General features: G+C 47.5%; 1 protein-coding gene across 1 annotated transcript; it reads right to left on the bottom strand.

Moving 5' to 3' along the window:
* Positions 1–25: 25 nt before the first annotated feature.
* On the bottom strand, positions 26–18001 carry ACTR1A (actin related protein 1A). The gene is made up of 11 exons (XM_082855203.1): positions 17910–18001; positions 9039–9103; positions 7711–7786; positions 6861–6986; positions 5937–6061; positions 4510–4726; positions 3689–3781; positions 2904–3078; positions 2739–2800; positions 1982–2022; positions 26–1804 (listed from the first exon to the last, which is right to left on the bottom strand). Exons 1-11 carry the CDS (start codon positions 17955–17957, stop codon positions 1702–1704), a joined length of 1131 nt encoding a protein of 376 aa, XP_082711329.1. The 5' UTR covers positions 17958–18001; the 3' UTR covers positions 26–1701.
* Positions 18002–20030: the final 2029 nt, after the last annotated feature.

The following is a 20030-nucleotide window of genomic DNA, read 5'->3' as shown; positions in this document are numbered from 1 at the left end:
CCCAGCTGATGTGTCTATTGGAACGAGTTTATTTAAGTACACTGGGCCCCACCAGGCAACGTGGTTTGTGCGAGGCTGTGCGAGGGACAGGCTTGGGCTAAGGGCGGGGGAGGTGAGCTGGTTAAGCACACTGCAGTCTGTGGGTCGCCACATCGCTTTCACACACACCTGCTGCTGTGGCCCACACCTGGCAGGGCCTTTGGTCGTTGGACGGCATGGGGGAGAATACTGCCTGGAATCTGGGATCAGGGCAGGTCTTGGTGTCACAGGTGAGGGTGCCGGTGAATATCTGCTAGCCCCAGCTTTGCACCATCTGGCCTGAAGAACATTGGGACCACTGCCAGGCCAGCCCAGTCCAGGGTAGGCACCTGGCCCCACTGGACCAGAGGAGGTGAGCCTGAGCCCATCAGCTCCTGGCACTCTGGTCTGGCCCCTCCCTAACCAAACAAGTGCAAAGACAAGAATGGCACAAATCAGCCCAGAGGGGGCTGTCTGGGTCAGCTAGCGTGGGAAAAGGCAACTTAATCGCAGCTCTTTCTCCAGTCCTAAGGAGGCTGGATCCCCAGCACCCCTCCTTTGCTAGCAGCCTCTGCCAAAGGGTGATTCTACCTCCTGTTTCAGAAAATCCAACCAGCAACCAGCCTGTTGATTCCAGGGTGGTGAGCAAGTGGAAGAGGGAGAAAGAAAGAGGCTGGAGTGACTCTGAGTGTAGCCTCTGATCCCAAATGGTCCTGAGGCCTATGGACACTGTTAGTTCACCGTTAGCAGGGAGTGGCGGGGCCCTGGATGCTATGCTAAGCTTAGGTGCTGTAAACGTTAGTGTGAACAGGGTGACTGGTGGGCAGGAGGCAGTGAGCTCCCTCGCTCCAGTCCCTGTACTGAACAAACACTTCAATAAATAAAACTGAAGATGGCTTTGCCCATGGATGGATGGAAAGCAAGGGCCTGGGGCCAACAGGCTCCTGAAACTCTCCCGAGATCCCCGGATGGGGGTTGGGGGTTAGAGCGTTAACTCTGCCACCCATCAGAAGTAGCACTACTCCTGCCCTCCTCAAATGCCCAGTGTGGTCCTGGTCTCCAGGTGAAGATGAGGGCATCCTGCCCCCTCCTGATACCGAAGTCTCAGTAACCGCTCCTGGAGTGCTTTTCCAGCTTTCTAAACCCAAACTGCAACAAAACCAGACAGAACTCAACCCTGGCCCTCAGTCTGTGATCAAGAGGCATTGAGAGCAGAATGATGAGCAAGGGGAGGCAGCAGCTGCCTTGGGCCGCAGGGCACCCTGGGTGGGGTAGGGGTGGGGCTGGCCCAGCCTAGGATGGGCAGCAGCAAGGTCTCCTGGGGCTTGGGTTTACCTCCCTCTCTGTCTCCCTATGGTAGTAAACATAGTCCCACACAGCCAGCCAAAGACCCCGCTGACGGAGCAGGGCCCTCTGCCAGCACTCTTCCCTGTCAGGGGCCAGTTAGTGGTCAACCCCAGGTCTCAGGCCGTCACCATCGTGGGTAGTTCATCGTCCTTTCTGGGCCCCGGGATCCCTGGGATCCCCGGGCCACACGGCACTCGCATATGCGCACACACTCGTACCCACACACCCACACACACACTCATACACACAGGCAATTCCTCGCAAACACTCCGACTCAAGAAAGCGAGTTTTAAAGTGGAGTTAACTTCAGAGAGAGGTGAAGATGATGTCCCAATATTAGAAGGTTTTCCTGTGGATGGATCGGGCACCGTCTTCCTCGTATTCCTTCTTAGAGACCCACATCTTTTTAAAGGTGTCCAGGGAGGCGAGGATGGAGCCCCTGGAGTGGAGGGAATCCAAAGGAACAATGTCAGAGAAGGGGAGTGGGTACTCATGGAGCCAGCCAGTCCCCCTGGGGCCAAACCAGACCACGCTTTTCTTTAAAGGGATGGGGTGGTGAGGGGTAATCAATGCCTTTGCTTCCTGTTCTGCTCTTATGCCCAGAAGAGCTACTCACCCAATCCATGTGGAATACAGTCTCTCTTGCGGTGCAGATATCTGCAGGGGTGGGTGGAAAGAGGAATCTGAGACGTCCATCCTCCCCTCTCCCTTTCCCTGCCACTACTCACCTTTGTGGCCAATTCTCACCACCAGTGAGAGCCGGTGGATACGTGGATACATTTCAGTGGATATATTTCATAAAGCAGGCTTTAAGTTATGTCCCTGCTGGACCCTGTGGCCTCTCTGGGGGGTACTGTGGCCAGCCTGCTCATCTGAAGAAACAGGTTCCTGGCATCTCTAAGTATCTATGGCTCCCAGGGAAGCTGGGGCTATCTGGGGGCAAGATTTGGCTCCGTCGGGGGCTGGTGGGAAGCAGATTGTATGGCTAGAACCACACTCCTCCATTCAGGATCCCCCCTTAGGCAGGCCAGCTCTCCTCAGCAGTCACTGGGACGTTAGACTGTGTCACAGGGGAGCAGTCAAAGTCAGTCTCCTGTCAGTGTTACCGTTTCCCTGAAAGACCATGTGTGGGGCCCTCAGCCTAGCACCCTGCCACATCTGGGTATCAGAACTGCCCCCTTTTGTGAAGACGGAGAGTGAAGAGGGGTCCTCCCCTCTGGTGGGCTTCAGGGGCAGAGCAGAAGCTGGGAGCCATCTGGCGGTGCCCGAAAAACTTGGGCAGAGCAGGAGGGGAGGCCACGCCACATGGCCCTCCAGATCCTGGGAGGCTCAGTTCCACCCAGCCCCTGGCCCCGCCTCCAGCATGCTCCTACCCTGATCTTCACATCTTTCGGAGCCAGTTTCTTCACTTCACTCAATAGCCTGTCACCAAAACCTGAATGGGCAGGAAAGGAGAATCTCATGTCAATTCTCTGGGCGTCTGGGCCCAGCAGTATGTGGAAGCTTCCTGGGGAAGGGCGCTGAGAGCAAAGACCAACCTTTGAACAGGGTGGAGCCTCCCGAAAGGACGATGTTAGAGAAAAGTGTGCGCCGCAGGTCCATGTCAGACTTCTGGATGGCGAACACCAGCACCTCATGGATGCCCTCGCTCTCCTCACCGATCAGGTCCGGCCTGAACAGCAGCTCAGGTGCCCGGAATCGGGAAGGACCAATCTGCGGGGGGGCCGCAAGCTTCTTAGGCTGGGGTGGGGGCTGAGGTCCCTCTGGGAGTGGGAATGGAAGAGGGCCCTCTGCCCACGGCTTAGTAACCAGGTGGCTAGGAAGGCCAAGCTCAGGCAAGACCTTGTACGTCAAGGGCAGAAAGAAGAACAAAGAGAGGGCTCCTGGGAACAAAAAGGAACAAACAGGGCTCCTGGGAAACTACAGAGAGGACGCTCCTGTGTGTAATCCTAGCTCTGGCACTTGCCGGCCACAGACTTAATAGATGGATTCATTCATTTGTCGAAATTTCTTCCTATCCATGGAGGTCCAGGGAGATGGAACTCACCCTACACTGTGCCTAAGTGGTTAAGGACAGCACTCTACCTCACCCTTCCTAGTCCCATTCCGACCTAGGAAGATGCCTCTGGTGCCTCCTTCCCTCCACACAGGACAAGCAAAGTCCCTGGCACCTCGCTCTGCAGAAGATGCTGCGGCTCAAGAGCTATGCTGCTCCAGGCAGATGGTGTGAAGGACCTGACTCCAGCCTGCCCGTGGGAAGTCTGGTTTGGGCCCAGAGCTTTTGGGGCCTGGGAGGTCTGAGGGGAGAGGTCCGGACACCTACCTCAATGGTGCTGCCGTCGGGCAGGTAGTACTGTGCCTTCTCCGTCTCTAGCGTCTCATCCTTCTGGGGGTTTATGGATAGGTAGCAGGCTCTCTGCAGAACCAAGCACAAGTCAGGCAGGCAGGAAACCTGGCGCCTACCCAGTCAAAGTCCCCGGGAGTGATGTGCTGCTGCAGAAATCTGCCCATTGCAGTGACTGCCCTAAAGGTCGTTAGAGCTGCATATACTAAGTGCCACCCAGTGAGGGCTGACCCAAATCTCCCTGCCCTTTCTTAGGATATCGTTTTCACCTGCTCCACCTTCCTGCTGCGCAAGCGTGGCAACTCAGCTTTCTGGATTTGGGTCTGAGACCACAGCCTAATTTTAGTGCAAACTCAGGTGTTTTTCTCCTACTACTCATACGGTTCTGGGTACCGCCTACCCAGCTCCGAGGTCTCCTAGAGCTATAGGTGGCAGGAGGGTTCATTTTACCAAAAAAGAAAAAAGTATTCTGACTTCTTCAAGGATGTAAAAGAACGTATGTAATTTGTACGTAATGTATAAAAAGCATTAAGTAAACGAGCATGGGTGTGCTCATCACCCAGCTTAGGAAATAGAGGCAGCTCCCTTTCTATCACAAGACGGCAGCACTTTGGAAGGTGAACCCATCAGGGTCAGGGGACCCAGCTGGAGACCGCACAGCTGCCAGGAGGCCTGGCTGGGGAGGGCAGAGCCTGATCCCCAGGACAGGAGCTTCGCCGCTCTTCACTTCAGGTCACGGAGGTCCTGGCTGCTGATCCCATTCCCTCTCCCAGCCCTGGGCCCACGGGGGCAACACTTACTTCTTTTATGGCCTTGACAATCTCAAACTCGGAGGATGAGTGGAAATCATAGCCTTCCTTGCGCAGGTAGAGGCGAAGGAAGCGAGAGACGTCCCGGCCAGCGATGTCGATGCGCATGATTGAATGGGGCATGGCAAAGCCCTCATAAATGGGCACGGCGTGGGTGACGCCATCCCCAGAATCCAGCACCACACCCGTGGTCCTGCCGGTGGCATAACTGAAGCAAAGGGGGCAAACCATTACCAACCCCTGCCTCCTCACTCGGGGAAGAAACTCACTTCTTGCTAGAGTTCAGTGTCAGCTAAACTAAAGCTGGGGCCTGCCTTCTCCAGAAGCCTTCGACTGGACTAAGTATGAAGGCAGCCTGAGTACTGAAGCAAGCAAGCCTGTAGTGTCTGAAGGAAAGGGGCTGAGTCTCTCCAAGCTCCTTCCCCAACCCCCAGAAGAGCAGGCCCTCTAACCGCAGGAGATGGCCTGGCCTTCAACTGCTTCAGGGACCCAGCCTGAGGGACAGTTTTTACTCTCTAGACAAGAGGACAAAACTCAAATGCCTACAAGGGTCAGGCAGGAAAAGTGAATGAGTAAAAGAAAATAATATCTTCACTTTCATAAAAAACTAGCTTCTTCCCACATGGCCCTCTAGGTCTGTCCTTAGTATTTTCTCTTTTGGTAAGGACAAGGGTACAGACATATATTTCTGTGATATGAGGGGAAAACCCCACAATGTTTCATAAATAGCAACTGGCCTTCGTGTTGGGAGGACAACAGGCAATGGAGAGACTGTGGTGAAGTCAAGTTTGCAAACCCTATCTAAAGTGCAGCTGCTACTTTATTTCAGCTCCAGCTGATTTTTGTTCTAGAGGAGTGCAAGCCCAGCAATGACCAGATCTTCCCATTTTTCAGAGAAGCTGGAAATTTGGATTTTGATAGGAAATGTCCTAATTTTTAAATGCTGGCTCACAATTTTTTAATGGGGCCAAACACATGCCATCTGTAGGTCACCAGTGTACGATCTCGCCAATATACCTAACCCTGGTGTGAGGCAGGTTGGGAGCATGACAGAACGACGGGGGTGTGAGAACAGGGAACAGAGAGGTGTTTTCATCACGACCCTATCACCAGGCTTGCATAGCACCCGGCACAAGTAGGCCCTGAAATAATACCCGAAGTCATCACAGGGGCCTGCAGGGAGAGCTGTTGCAGCACATGGCCTTCCCAGCAGGCTGAGTGGAGAGCCTCTGGCACCAAACCAGCAGGGAGTTACGAGACTGGGAAACAGCCTCAATGCTGTCTTTCCCACCATCCAACCTTCCCTGACAGAGATGCTCAGGTGACTCTGAACCAACCCAAAGGAGAGGCAGCCTCGACTCTGCCAAAGGACTGCTTTCCCCACAAGGGGCCAGGCTAGCCAGCCAGCTGCTACTCACAGGCTGAGCACAGCTTGCATGGAGATGAAGAGGGCTGGCACATTGAAGGTCTCGAAGAAAACTTCAGCAGCTCGTTCCCGGTTTTTCCGTGGGTTTAAAGGCGCCTCCGTCAGGAGCACAGGATGCTGGTGAAAGATGCCCAGATGGCAATCAGGGCGAGGCCAGATTCCCACCCCTCGTTAGTACTGTGTGGCTGGCTGGAGAGCTCAGGCGACCTTTGTCAGCCTCTCTCCAAAAAAGGACAAACTGGGCTTGTCACCTATCCCCACCCAAGTCAGCTTCTCAACTTTCTAAATTCACACCCCCTTTAAAGTCTCATTCTGTCCTCATCCCTTACTCCCCTCCTTGTCTTCCAAGATTCTTATATAGGTCCTTGTACCTACTGTATAGCTCCAGTTGTCAAGATTTTGCTAAACTCTAAATTTGGAATTATTAAGATAAAAATAATAGTTAAAATTTTTTTTTCAAAATAGAAAATTAAATTTCAATATTGACTGTACTTTTAAAAAATGGAACATATCCCTCCCCTGGAAATTCTGATAAGCCTAGTATGCACCTTCCTTTTGTGTTTCTGAGTTGAGACTTCCTTTCTTAGAAGGTAAAGAGTATAGGCTCTGAAGTCTGAAAGACGTGGGTTTGAATCCCAGCTCTACTACTCTATTCACTGGGTGATCTTAAAAACACCACCTGGTTTCTCTGACCTTCTGTTCCCTTGTTTATAAAATGGAGATAATACTACCTGTATCTCATAGGAATGCTGTGAAGATTAAATGCAAACATATCTGGAAAGCACATGGCCTGGTGCCTAGAACATAAGACTCAAACGCTCGTGGCAGTTATCATCGTCATCCGCCTCATCTCTGGGGTAGGGGCTCTGCCTGCTCTGCAAACCCTGCAGGGGCACCCTGAACATAGGACCCTCACCTCCTCTGAGAAAGTCTGCAGCTGGTCCTTAGAATAGACGTATTGCCAGATGCGCTCCATGTCGTTCCAGTCCTTGACGATGCCGTGCTCCATGGGGTAGCGGATGGAGAGCAGTCCTCGGTGCTCCTGGGGGCAGAGAGCAGCACTTACAGCAACAGCCAGCCTCTCAGCAGGGCTGCCAGGTGGGCCCTGCTCTTCCAGGGCCTGCAGTCCTCAACCACAGCTAAGGGCGGGCCACCCAGCCTCCAAGTCTCTAAGCTGTATGCTGCGAACTGTACTCAGTGCCCAACCAGCTGGCAAAGCAGAGGGCTTCTGCATTTCCCTGGGCCGCTGGGTGGCACCCTCCTCATTGCCTGGTTTCAGGACACAATCTCCTGGCGTTTGCAACCAAGGTTGGCAACAATGATTCTGTTGTTCTGCTTCTAGAAGCTGCCTGAGGAAAACTGTGCTAATTAACTGCCAAACTGTGCTAATTAACTTATCCCCAGGGTATCCCAGCTAGAATCTCCCCCCAATCACTTCTGCCAAAAAAATAACGAAGCCAGTCAACTTAATCATTGGCAATGTAGTGACAGAGTACAGAAGGAAGGCGAAAGCCCTCTTTTCTAGACTGGTCTCTATTTCCCAAAGTGGGGTTCCAGATATTTTTTCTCCAAAACCAGAGGTTGTTCCTGGGAGAAAGAAACCAACTAGGTTTACTCTCTCTAGAATGAGAGAGTGAAAGGGGAGAGTTCAAGAGGAAATTGCTCCTTTTACTCGAGGCCATGTCGCACCGTGGGACACTGCCCGAGTGGGGAACAATGAAGGTCCCCTGCTGGCTTGAGGCTTCTTCAGTAGGACTGGTGATTACCTCCGCTTTGGGGCCAATGAAGATGTCGCCTTCGAGGGCACCTGCCATGACACGAACGTGTTTGGGTCTGCCCACACTACAAAAGAGAGCAGGGAGGACCATTACTTTTCATTTCATGACACAACACATGACAGGACACGGGAAGGATGTACTGATGCACGTACTTGGATGGGAAGAAATATACTCAATTCTACTGTGATTATTGTTGACGAATGAGATTATAGTTGATTTTGATTCTCCTCTTTCTACTTTTCTGCACTTCCCACAATTTCTATAATAAACATGTATTATTTTATTTTTTTGTATTTATTATTTTAAGTCATTTGTATTTCATATATTTATTATATTTATATTATTTTATAAGTTATTAAAACAAATTCTGGAGGATTCAATACCTCTAGTTCTTCTTTTTCCACACTATATATGCAGATCAAGAGAGACAAGGAAACAAGAATTCATTTAGATCGATTAGCTCAAAAAGTTTTTGTCTCCTTATCCTCCTGCCCAGGCCTCCTCTTAAGGAAAACTGTGATGTTGTAACTGACAGATGGTCTTTCTTCCTTTTTCTACTGCTTTGAGCCCCTTTCCCAGGCACCCGTGCCCTTTTCCTGCCTGCAATCTCTCTGCCTTAGGAAGAAAGTGCTGAGAAAAAAACTCATCCTTGGGCTTCCCTGGTGGCACAGTGGTTAAGAACCTGCCTGCCAACGCAGGGGACATGGGTTCAAGCCCTGGTCCGGGAAGATCCCACATGCCGCGGAGCAACTATGCCCGTGTACCACAACTACTGAGCCTGCGCTCTAGAGCCCACGTGCCACAACGACTGAAGCCCGCGTGCTTAGAGCCCATGCTCCACAACAAGAGAAGCCACTGCAATGAGAAGCCCTCGTGCCGCAACTAGAGAAAGCCCGCGCGCAGCAACGAAGACCCAATGCAGCCAAAAATAAAAATAAATAAACTTATATAAAAAAACCCAAAAACTCATTCTCACTAGGATGGTAGGTATGGTTTAATGTTAACCCCATCCTGGGTGATAGGAGAATTTTAAGAAGAGGGTTCCATGAAGAGACTGTCATCCAAAGCAATGAGTCACCAATGATAACATTTTTGGCATCAGATAAAATCAAATTTAAAAAAATTCACCTCTCGGATTGTACCCTGCAGGCAACTGTCTGCTTACTCCAAAAGCCAGCTCCTGTCCCTCGCTTGTTGTTTTGAGTACCAATACTGACCCAAATGAGAGATCCTTTCTCCCTAACAGATGGAGGGCTGACACCATAATGAAGCTGACAAGCCTCCCGAGCTCCTGACTAAGCTACAGAATGACTTACTAGTTTGGAAAGCAGTATTTGGGGATCTGATCACCAGCAAAACCAGCTTTAATCACACCGGATCCCTGAGGAGAGAGAGAAAGAGAAGTCACAACATCACAAAAACAAGAGGAGATATATATCATACAGTAGGTATAATATGGTTCCACCTTTACTTTAAAGAGAGAGACCTTATACTTATGTATACTATATCCACTGGTATGAGAATCTGAACAGTGAACACACACCAAAGGGAGGGCAGTGGGGCTGGGGGTGGTGAGGGGCATTTCTACTGCATACTCTGAATATTATTTGATTTTTATGTATTCTTTGACTTTTCTACATTGAACATGTTTTACTTTTGGAATTAAAAAGGGAAATTAATATTAATAAAGGGAAAAAAAAAAGAACTCTTGAGGAGAGAAGAGGAAAGTGACTAGAAGCACCAAAGCAGCCAAGTTTAGGAATATAACCAAGGAGGGAAGAGCGCATGATTCTGTTACACCATCGTGGAACGCTTCTAACCTACTTTCCCAGCTCAGACCCGGACTATCCCTGCCCTCCAAGGCCTCTATGACAGACACCCCCACGAGCGCTGCCATACTTGAAGTTAACTCCAATATGACACACGTCGTCTGGTTCTGACTACAGGGGCAGACCACTATGCTTTGTAGGGGGTTTGTGGTTGTTGTTTTGTTTTTTCACTATGCTTTGCTTTACTTGTTGGTCTCTTGAGGTAAACAGCAGGAAAGCCCTAAAGCTCTGTCTGAGAAGAATCTGATGTCTCCCACCATCACCTCTGGTACCACCCGGGCCCAGCCAAAGTAAACATCGACTCTGGACATCAACTCCACGCAGGACAGATGTCGAGGCCTGATACTGCTTGAGATTCACCCTGTTTTCTTCCTTCTTAATTCTTCTGCCACCACACCTGATACCCTCGTCCTTCCACCCCCCAACACACTTTGTAGCTGCAAGTGTAATCAGGGCAAGCCTTTTCCTGCTGCATGGTGACCACTTCTCCTGGGGCGAGTGTAATATTGATATTTCCAGGACCTACACAGCAAGCAGTAAACACATCAGGAGAGCTAACTAGCCAAGGTTACCTTGGTACCAAAGGCTTCCTGGCAACAGCCCTGGATCCCTCTCTGTCTCTTATTTCTGCTCTTCTATAGGAGAAGGGCAGGGGCTGGGGTGGGGTGAGATGGGACATCCTGGTACCTGATTGTAGCAAGACAGAGGGAGGAGGTAAGAAGTGGTTGAAGGACAGGGAAAGCAGTATGGGAGGAGAGCAGGGCAAGCCAGTTCCCTAAGACAGCAGGAGCCTCTGCCAACAGAAAAAACAGGAGACAATGTGCAAACCCATTGGCCTAGGCAGAACAGCAAGGAGCCTGGAAAAGGTGCAGCTGTAAACTGAGCTCAAAGACTGGGAAGGAGGAAAAGACTATCTTACTGCAAACCCAAGGGCCCTGGGACAGCAGCACAGCTAGTGAAAAGAACACTGTACAAGAGAACTCTGGGAACTTGTGAGCTCAAGCTTCCAATAATTGCCCACTGCCTTCATCTGGGTGTGGTGATGCCAGCAGACTAACTGGATCTCCTGGTAGAGGTTGAAAACAAGAAAAGTAATCTAGAGTCTGTGCTTCAGACTCCAGATTTTTTTTTTTGGCCATACCACGTGGCATACAGGATCTTAGTTCCCTGACCAGGGATTGATCCTGTGCCTCCCACAGTAGAAGCGCAGAGTGTTAACAACTGGATCGCCAGGAAAGTTCCTAGATATTTCTAAGAGATGATTTTCCTGGATATTTGATTTTGAGTTTACTAGCAAAAGGACTGGAGGCTGAGTGACAAAGCAGATTAAGATGTTAGGTTCTTTTCTTTCTCTCCATCCTTCCCGGCAAGAGAATAAAATGCCCAGTTCAAATACCACCGCCTTGCTCCTGAAGAATAATCCCCAGTTGGAATTAATTATCCTCTTCCTATTATCTCCCCAAATCACCATTACCTGTTTTACTAGGTAGCATAAATTTCATTCTGCTTTTCTTTAAAAAAACATATATATATATATACTTTTGATGTGGACCATTTTTTTAAGTCTTTATTGAATTTGTTACAATATTGCTTCTGTTTTTTTTTTTTTTTTTTGGCCATGAGGCATGTGGGCTCTTAGCTCCCCAACCAGGGATCGAACCTGCACTCCCTGCATTGGAAGGCGAAGTTTTAACCACTGGGCCGCCAGGGAAGTTCCCTCATTCTGCCTTCTATTCGAATTTATGGTTTCCACTTTTGTTTCTTTTCAGCGCAAATTCCTTGAAGTCAGAGACTCTGTATATCAGCAGTATCTCACATGTGCAAGGTACGTGAATAGATGCTGGTTGACTAAAATGAAAACCAAGCTCAAATGATTGAGCTGATGAAGCCTAAAGTATGGAACCTTAATGAGCAGCTGGAATGCCAGAAGCCCCAGGCAGAGGTGGTACAGGGAAGGCAAAGGCAGGGTTGGGAATGATGCACCGGGTGGAACCAGACCCAGCTTGTCCCTGCAGCTCCACGAGCTGCTGGCAGGCCAGCTGAAGAATGGGTTAAGAATGTGTGAGGATGGGGGAGCCGGCTGAGTTGCCTCTATTCTGCGCAAGCCATACCATAAGAGCATATAAAAGGGGCATGTCAATTTCTTCAGGGTCATGTCAATTTCTTTAACAGTATTTGTAACTAGGAACTGTATACCTGGCAAATGAGCTGCCACTCTCTTTGTTATTCACTCTGGCAAAGCCAAGTAAACAAATGCCTTTTAGAAGCTACTTGAAAAAGTAGTCTCATTAAACATTTGATTTTGGGGACTCGAGTCTGCTGCCAGCCACCACTGACAATTCTCCTTCTGATGCAGGCAAACAAATAGCAAATCCTTCAGCAAGGCTCTCCCAGTACCTGCTGGCTATAGGCCTTGTGGCTTGGGCAACCTTATCCTAAGCACTGATTATTCTTGACGTGCTGGGAAGGAGGCTAGCTGTCTCACATTTTACCAGTGGGAAGAGGACGCTGAGAGGTGGAGCCTCAGATTCTAGGATATTGGTGGCCCATTTTGGCCCAAAGACATATTTTGTTTGGCCCACAAAGTAGTTTTTTTTTAAAATTAATTAATTAATTTATTTTTGGCTGTGTTGGGTCTTTGTTGGTGCACATGGGTTTTCTCTATTTGCGGCTGTTCTTTGTTGTGGTGCGCGGGCTTCTCATTGAGGTGACTTCTCTTGTTGTGGAGCACGGGCTCTAGGCACGCGGGCTGCAGTAGTTGTGGCTCTTGGGCTCTACAGCGCAGGCTCAGTAGTTGTGGCACACAGGCTTAGTTGCTCCGCGGCATGTGGGATCTTCCCGGACCAGGGCTCGAACCTGTGTCCCCTGCATTGGCAGGCGGATTCTTAACCACTGAGCCACCAGGGAAGTCCCCCACAAGGTAGTTTTTTAAAAACAACTTTATTGAGATAAAATTCACATGCCGTACAATCTACCCATTTAAGGTGCGTAATTCAATAGTTCTTAGTATATTCACAGAGTGTACAATCATTCACCACAATCTAATTTTAAAACTTTGTCATCACCCCCCAAAGAAACGCTATATCCATTAGCAGCCACTCTCCATCCTTAACCACCACCAACCCCCAGCCCTAGGCAACTACTAATCTACTTTCTGTCTCCATAGACCACAAACTACTTTTACATTAACTTCTAACAGTTAAAAAATTAGAGATTGCACATGAAATTTAATACTTCTGATTTCTCTTGAAAAATCAGAAGATATGGCAACACTGGGTCTGCATTCCTACATGGGGACAACTGGCTGGAAATGAGAAGCAGCTGGCCCTTTGGTCAGGTGTGCCCAACGCACCTTTCATATTCCTCGCACTGTTGTTAAGGCTACCTTCTCCCCCTGGCCCCCACGACTTTTTTAATGTATCTGCTTGGCCTCCGCAGGCATTGAGTTCGAGACCCCTGTTCTAGACATGCTTTCTAGCTTGATGTGAAGCACATCCGTGGCTCTCAAAATATACATAATTGAATAGTGAGATTATCTCTGCAAGCCACCTCCTCTTCACTCTCTCCGTCAAACTACGGATGGATTCTTGCTGCAGTTGTATAACCAACAGCCTGAAAGTCACACCACAAGTGACGGTGTTACATAAATATATTGACTTCCATTTCCTCAGCTAATTCTAGTGTCCCTTAAACTTAAGTGAATCAGCAGATCTTAAGAGCTGATGACAATCAACAGATGAATGGATAAAGAAGATGTGGCACATATATACAATGGAATATTACTCAGCCATAAAAAGAAACGAAATTGAGTTATTTGTAGTGAGGTGGATGGACCTAGAGTCTGTCATACGGAGTGAAGTAAGTCAGAAAGAGGAAAACAAATACTGTATGCTAACACATATATATGGAATCTAAAAAAAAATGGTTCCGAAGAACCTAGGGGCAGGACAGGAATAAAGACGCAGATGTAGAGAATGGACTTGAGGACACGTGGAGGGATAAGGGTAAGCTGGGACAAAGTGAGAGAGTGGCATGGACTTATATATACTACCAAATGTGAAATAGATAGCTAGTGGGAAGCAGTCGCATAGCACAGGGAGATCAGCTCAGTGCTGTGTGACCACCTAGAGGGGTGGGATAGGGAGGTTGGGAGGCGAGATGCAAGCGGGAGGAGATATGGGAATATATGTATATGTATAGCTAACTCACTTTGTTATAAAGCAGAAAGTAACACACCATTGTAAAGCAATTATACTCCGATAAAGATGTTAAAAAAAAAAGAGCTGATGACAAATTGTTTAAAAAAATGAGACAATTAGTGAAATTTGAACATTGACTAGATATTTGATGATATTAAGGAATTATTATTAATTTTATTAGGTTTGATAATAGTATATTGGTTATGTTTTTTGTTTTTTTTTTGCGGTACGCGGCCTCTCACTGTTGTGGCCTCTCCCGTTGCGGAGCACAGGCTCCGGACGCGCAGGCTCAGCGGCCATGGCTCACAGGCCTAGCTGCTCTGCGGCATGTGGGATCTTCCCGGACCGGGGCACAAACCTGTGTCCCCTGCATCGGCAGGCGGACGCTCAACCACTGCGCCACCAGGGAAGCCCTTGGTTATGTTTTTAAGAGTGTGGGGACTTCCCTGGTGGCGCAGTGGATAAGACTCCGCACTCCCAATGCAGGGGGCCAGGGTTCGATCCCTTGTCAGGGAACTAGATCCCCAATGCATGCCACAACTAAGGAACCTGCCTGCCACAACTAAGAACTGGTGCAACAAAAATAAATAAATAAATAATAAAATAAAAGAGTGTGGAAGAGGGAAGTGGGTGGGAATGTAGATTGACCGAGAGTTGATAACCATTTCAGCTAGGTGATGGATATGTGGATGTTTGTGATACTAGTCCTCCTCCTTTTGTTTATATTTGAAATTTTCTATAATAAGGAGAGCTGGCAAATAAGATGATAACACTTAAGTAAAAATTCAAAACATAAATACTGTACACACACATTATAAAATACATGTGTCCATAAAATCATGGATGGAAAGGAGCACATCAATTTTATGATGATGGTTTGCTTCTGGGGTTATGTCTGGACCAGAAAGAAAGGATGGGATTGTAGATGGGTACAAAGAGGCTTCAATTATATCTGTAACGTTTTATTTCCTAAAAATATATGAAGCAAATATGGCAAATGACATTTATTAAATCTGGGTGGAAGACATGCTACATGGGTGCTTGTTATATACTTCTCTGAACTTTTCTGTGTGTTTAAAGTATCCCACTTTTCAAAAAGGGGGCTGAAGCAGCATAACGTTCCCCCCAAACAGTTAAATTCTTAGCTTGAAAAACCTGTAAAGATCTGGTATTGTTCCTGCCTTTAGGCCCACACAGTATGGTCACGAAGACAATCTTAAAATTGACCAGAATGTTGATCCATTTTAGGAAAGAACTTAACCTTCGAGATCTTCACAAAGATTTGAGCTTCAGAATAAACATAGTATTCTAATCAAAGTGTTGTGGACCTCAGAATGTGGCCTGGGAGCTGTCCTCCTCTTTCTTGTATTACTATCTATGATATGCCTTTGGGAAGAATGACTTATGCTTGTTTGTTTGTTTATTTATTTATTTATGGCTGCATTGAGTGTTGCTGCACGCAGACTTTCTCTAGTTGCGGCGAGCGGGGGCTACTTTTCGTCACAGTGCATGGGCTTCTCATTGTGGTGGCTTCTCTTGCTGTGGAGCATGGGCTCTAGGTGCCCGGGTTTCAGTAGTTGTGGCATGCAGGCTCAGTAGCTGTGGCTCGTGGGCTCTAGAGCACAGGCTAAGTAGTTGTGGCACACGGGCGTGGGATCTTCGCAGACCATGGCTCGAACCCGTGTCTCCTGCGTTGGCAGGCGGATTCTTAACCACTGCACCACCAGGGAAGCCCTAATTACACTCTCTTTAGCCCAGAAATAAAATTGTGGCAGCATGGTAAGCTATGGAGCTGTTGAATCTGCTAGAGACACATTCTCAAAATATAAAGTTGGCTCAAATATTTCAAATGATTTTTCCTATCCATCTTTCACTTTGAAACAAACAAAACAAAACTCTCTAAATATCAAACAGCAAGAACTACGTGAGGCCCCATATCTAAAACTGTGGCAGATGCTCAGTAAATCCTAGTGGGAAAATTACTTAAGTTTCTCCTATTTTACCTTTTGGTGGGATTGCTGGCATAATAAAGGAAATGTTTTCCCAGAAAAAAGCAAGTCTATTCCTTAAGACTTAAAACTGAAAATGCACCACTGTTTTGATGCATTTCAAATACACTACCAAGAAAGAGAAAGAAGGAACTAAGAGGCTTCGCTTAAGTGACATTAAAGAAAGCGGATGGAGATAGAACTGCTGCCCGACAAATCCAGAAGCAAAGGATCTGGTGGGATGGACAGACTACTCCTTCTGCACTGCTGATGAAAACAGGAGATTGCTAATTTCTTTTTTTTTTTCTTTTTAAAACTTAAGAAAAAGGCAGATGAAGCACACACAAACTGGCTGAAGACAGAAATAGTGTTCTCTGAAAATCAACATCAAGAACAAGGAGTCCTACTCAACCCTGTACAGAAACTAACTAGGCTCCCCCCATCCCCCACAATCCTTTCTTTATTTAGGGACATTTTTATTACCGTGATAGAGATATTCAGTCATTTATCCCCCCACCCATCAGTAAAATTAAAAATCCAATGTGCACATAGTGGTGTCAGGCCCTAGATACTGTATGTGGGAGGGAGGTGGGGAAAGAGAGAGTAATGAAAAACGAAGGAATACCATTTTTTTTCCCACCAGGGTTTAACAGTCTAATGAAGCAGACAAAAAAAAAAATTGCTCCCCAACATGAGATGTCTCACTGAGCTCAACCTCCTTCCTGGAGAGAAGGAAAACTAACCAAAGAAGCACCTTTCCTTGGAAAAAGTGAGGAATTTGGAACCCAATCTCAATCTGAGTCTTGGATCCTTAATTCATAAACCAGGTGGTTTGAATACTGTTAGTTAACCTCTCCAAGCCTCACTTTTCTGCATATTTCAAGTTCTATCTACATATCAGTGTTGAAGCGTAAATGAGATGATGCAAATGAAAGGACCTTGCAAGTGCGCAAGGTCCAAAGGGCTGAATCAACGGAGCGAATCTGACAGTCACTTTAAGACAGAATTGTCAGTTTTTCCTCAATGGAGGGATTTAGAGACTTAGAAGGGGATTAGAAAGGTAGCAACCAATCTCCGTGAGACCAAACCTTTGAGTGGAAGACAGAAATCCATTTTTTTTTTTTTTAACAACTGCCTCCTTCCGCCAAAACTAAGAGCTTTCCATTTGTCACTACTGATGCATTTGCGTGGGGTACTATCAAGAGGAATAATGGATAAAGCACCGGATTTAGGGCACCTACACTGTGCGACCTTGGGCTCACTTTTACCTCTTCGCGCTTCAGTTTTCACACTTGTAAAACGAGGACCAAAATTCCTGCGTCAACTGTTCACCCGGTTTTTGTGAGGATCCAGTTCGAATGTATGTGAAACCCCCATGTAAGCGCTAGAGCGCCTGGCAAATATTATGTTTAGTAATTTTTTCCCCCAGAAACTAGGCGTTCCGAAGAGGAAGGTACCTCCCTGCTTGCTTTGTCACTCTCCTTTCTTCTCGACTTTTATTAACTCTGTAATTTATAATCACAGAAAAAACTGAAATCCTAAGCCCATTTCTGGCACCTGACTGTCGGGCCCCACCCAGGTACACCGCCAAGCCTCCCGGCCGGCTCGGGATCTAAGGGAACTTAGCCCTTCTCCACCAGCAGGCGGGCCCTAGCCAGTCAGGCCGCACCAGTGGGAGTCCCAGAAACCAATCCCAACAGCCCTCGTGCACCGCCCCGCCCCTTAGAGAGGCGAAACACTATGGCGGCCCGGAAGAACGACAGGGGCGCGAGCCAATCACTGCAGAGGGCTGCCCTCCTCCTGCAAGGCCCAGAGGCGGGGTCATCGGTCAAGATGGAGAGCCAGAGGAGCCAATAGAGTTATCGGAAACTGGGGAGGGGCGGGCGCCGGGCGCTCACAGAGCGGTTAAGGCCCCTCGAGCCAAGGGCCCAAGGACCCTGCCTGGACTATAACCCTTCCCTTTATCCATCCCAAGGTTCTCCATCCTATGGTTGCTGGCCGGCTGGCCGCCCTGTCTGCGGACTACGGGTCGGGGGAGGACGGAGGCGGCGGCGGCTGAACCCGCCTGACAGGCCGGGCCAGTGACAAAGAGCCGGCGGCCCAGACTGAAACACGGGAAGCGATCCCTTCGGGGAGGAGAGCATAAGCCCCGCTAGGGGGATGCAACTCACGTTGTCGATCACGACAGGCTGGTTGGCGATCACATCGTAGGACTCCATGGCAGAGGAATCTCTCCTTCTGAGGAAGGAACTGCCAGCCTGGTCCGCCGCTAAGGCCACTGACACACATGCGCAGTCTAGCCGCCGGTACAGGGCGGCCAGGGAGCGGCCCGACCTCGCTTCCGAAGAACTACAACACCCAGCATGCCTTGCACCTGAGTAAGCCATCCAGGCGGCTTCGGAGGCCCGCCTAGTTTAAGGGACGGGGCGTCGCGTTTCCGACGCACAGTACCCTGGGCTTTGTAGTCTCCGTAGATAAGTAGAAGGGGACGCCGATTGATGGTTGCAGTGCATGCCCGGATATGTAGTCCCTTTGAAGCGATTCGCAGTGCATGCTGAAATATGTAGTCCTGAGTACTTGTCCGTATTTCGGTTTGGATTGATGAGTAACTCATGGATGTTTGGATTTTACAGATGAGTCCTTCCACTCCCTACCCTGGACAGTTTGAGGTTGCCATGTTCTCATATGGGTCTATAAGACATTAATAAACATCTATTACAAAATAAACAGTTTCTAAACATCTATTACCATCACACTCTAATAAAAGGAAATTTTAATACACATAGGGAGGAACCTATTCCCAGAACAAAGGAAAATAATTTACATTGCATAAAATTTGCTTTTTTTGAAAAAAAAGTACATTTTGGTTGATTTTCTCGTTTTTTCCTGGATAGGTGTAAACTTGGCAACATGCTAACATTGGTCTGAAGACTGGCATTTGGAACTACTGGTATAGATGATCTTTTGGTCATTAAAACATCGTTCATCTAATAGCTTCAGTAACAGTATATCTTTAATTTTCATGGGGATTTAGAGTTGACATTGATGGATGAGAAAATGGAAGTGAAGAGAGATTATGTGTCACTGTTTTCTAATGAGCCCAGTGCATTTTTCTCTAAATTATTTCCTCCATCCCTTCAAGTTGCAGGGAACCTTTAGTTAATAGCAGCAGTAGTCAGGACTCTCTTCTATCCCTTTCTCTTGGAATTTCTTCAAGATCACTGAGTGGAAGACACTACTGTATGAAAAGTTATTGTAGGCAGGAAAATAATTCCCAACCTGGTGTCTTAGGAATTAAAACATTTCCCAGTTACAGAGAGTCAAAGGTAATGGAGAGGGGCAGCTTCACAGTAGATAATGAATATTGGTGTTCCTCAAGGCAACCTGCATACCTCTGCTTAAAACAGAACAAAAAAGAGATTGTCATCTTAACCATGTCATTTTAACCATGTATTAAATAATCACCAAGTCCATACAGAGTGAAGTCAGAAAGAGAAAAACAAATATCATATAATATCGCTTATATGTGGAATCTAGAAAAATGGTACAGATGAACTTATAGGCAAAGCAGAAATAGAGTCACAGATGTAGAGAACAAACTTATGGTTACCAAGGGGGGAAGAGGAGGGTGGGATGAATTGGGAGATTGGGATCAACATATATACACTACTATGTATAAAATAGATAACTAATGAGAAACAATTGTTTAGCACAGGGAACCCTGCTCAATGATCTGTGGTGACCTAAACGGGAAGGAAATCTAAAAAAGAGTGGATATACGTATACTTATAACTGATTCACTTTGCTGTACAGCAGAAACGAACACAACATTGAAAAGCAATTATACTCCAATAAAAATAAATAATCACCATGTCTATTTAACTGATCCTAGTTTAAGTCTTGCTACTTTCTAACAGAACTCCAAAATAGGTATTTCAACATATGACCCCCGAATTTGGCGGTGTTAGTGTCAGTCAATACGGTCAATGGATATTCAAAGACGGTAGGAAACATTTACATTTATAATCTATTAAAACTAACGCTACATGGCCGAATGAATCAATCCATTGTAAGACATTTTTTTAAGGTTTTTAAACAATATTTATTTTAGGCTGTGTTGGGTCTTCATTGCGCTTGCGGCGAATGGAGGCTTCCCTTGCGTAGCTGGGGTTCTAGGCGAACAGGCTTCAGTAGTTGTGACGCACGGGCTTAACTGCTCCACAGCATGTGAGATTTTCTCGGTCCAGGGCTCGAACCTGTGCCCGCTGCACTAATATGCGGATTCTTAACCA

Source organism: Leucopleurus acutus, assembly GCF_964270905.1.
Source record: "Leucopleurus acutus genome assembly, chromosome: 14".
Lineage (NCBI taxonomy): Eukaryota > Metazoa > Chordata > Mammalia > Artiodactyla > Delphinidae > Leucopleurus > Leucopleurus acutus.
Note: the sequence above shows the minus strand (reverse complement) of the source record. Positions and strands in the feature narration are given on the sequence as shown.

Coding starts and splice junctions, on each gene's coding strand:
- ACTR1A (XM_082855203.1), bottom strand. CDS start 17,957: ATGGAGTCCTACGATGTGATCGCCAACCAGCCTGTCGTGATCGACAAC. Junction 4,727..5,936: donor ATGCAAGCTGTGCTCAGCCT/GTGAGTAGCAGC, acceptor CCTTTGCTTCAG/TTATGCCACCGGCAGGACCA. Junction 3,782..4,509: donor TTGTCAAGGCCATAAAAGAA/GTAAGTGTTGCC, acceptor TTGGTTCTGCAG/AGAGCCTGCTACCTATCCAT.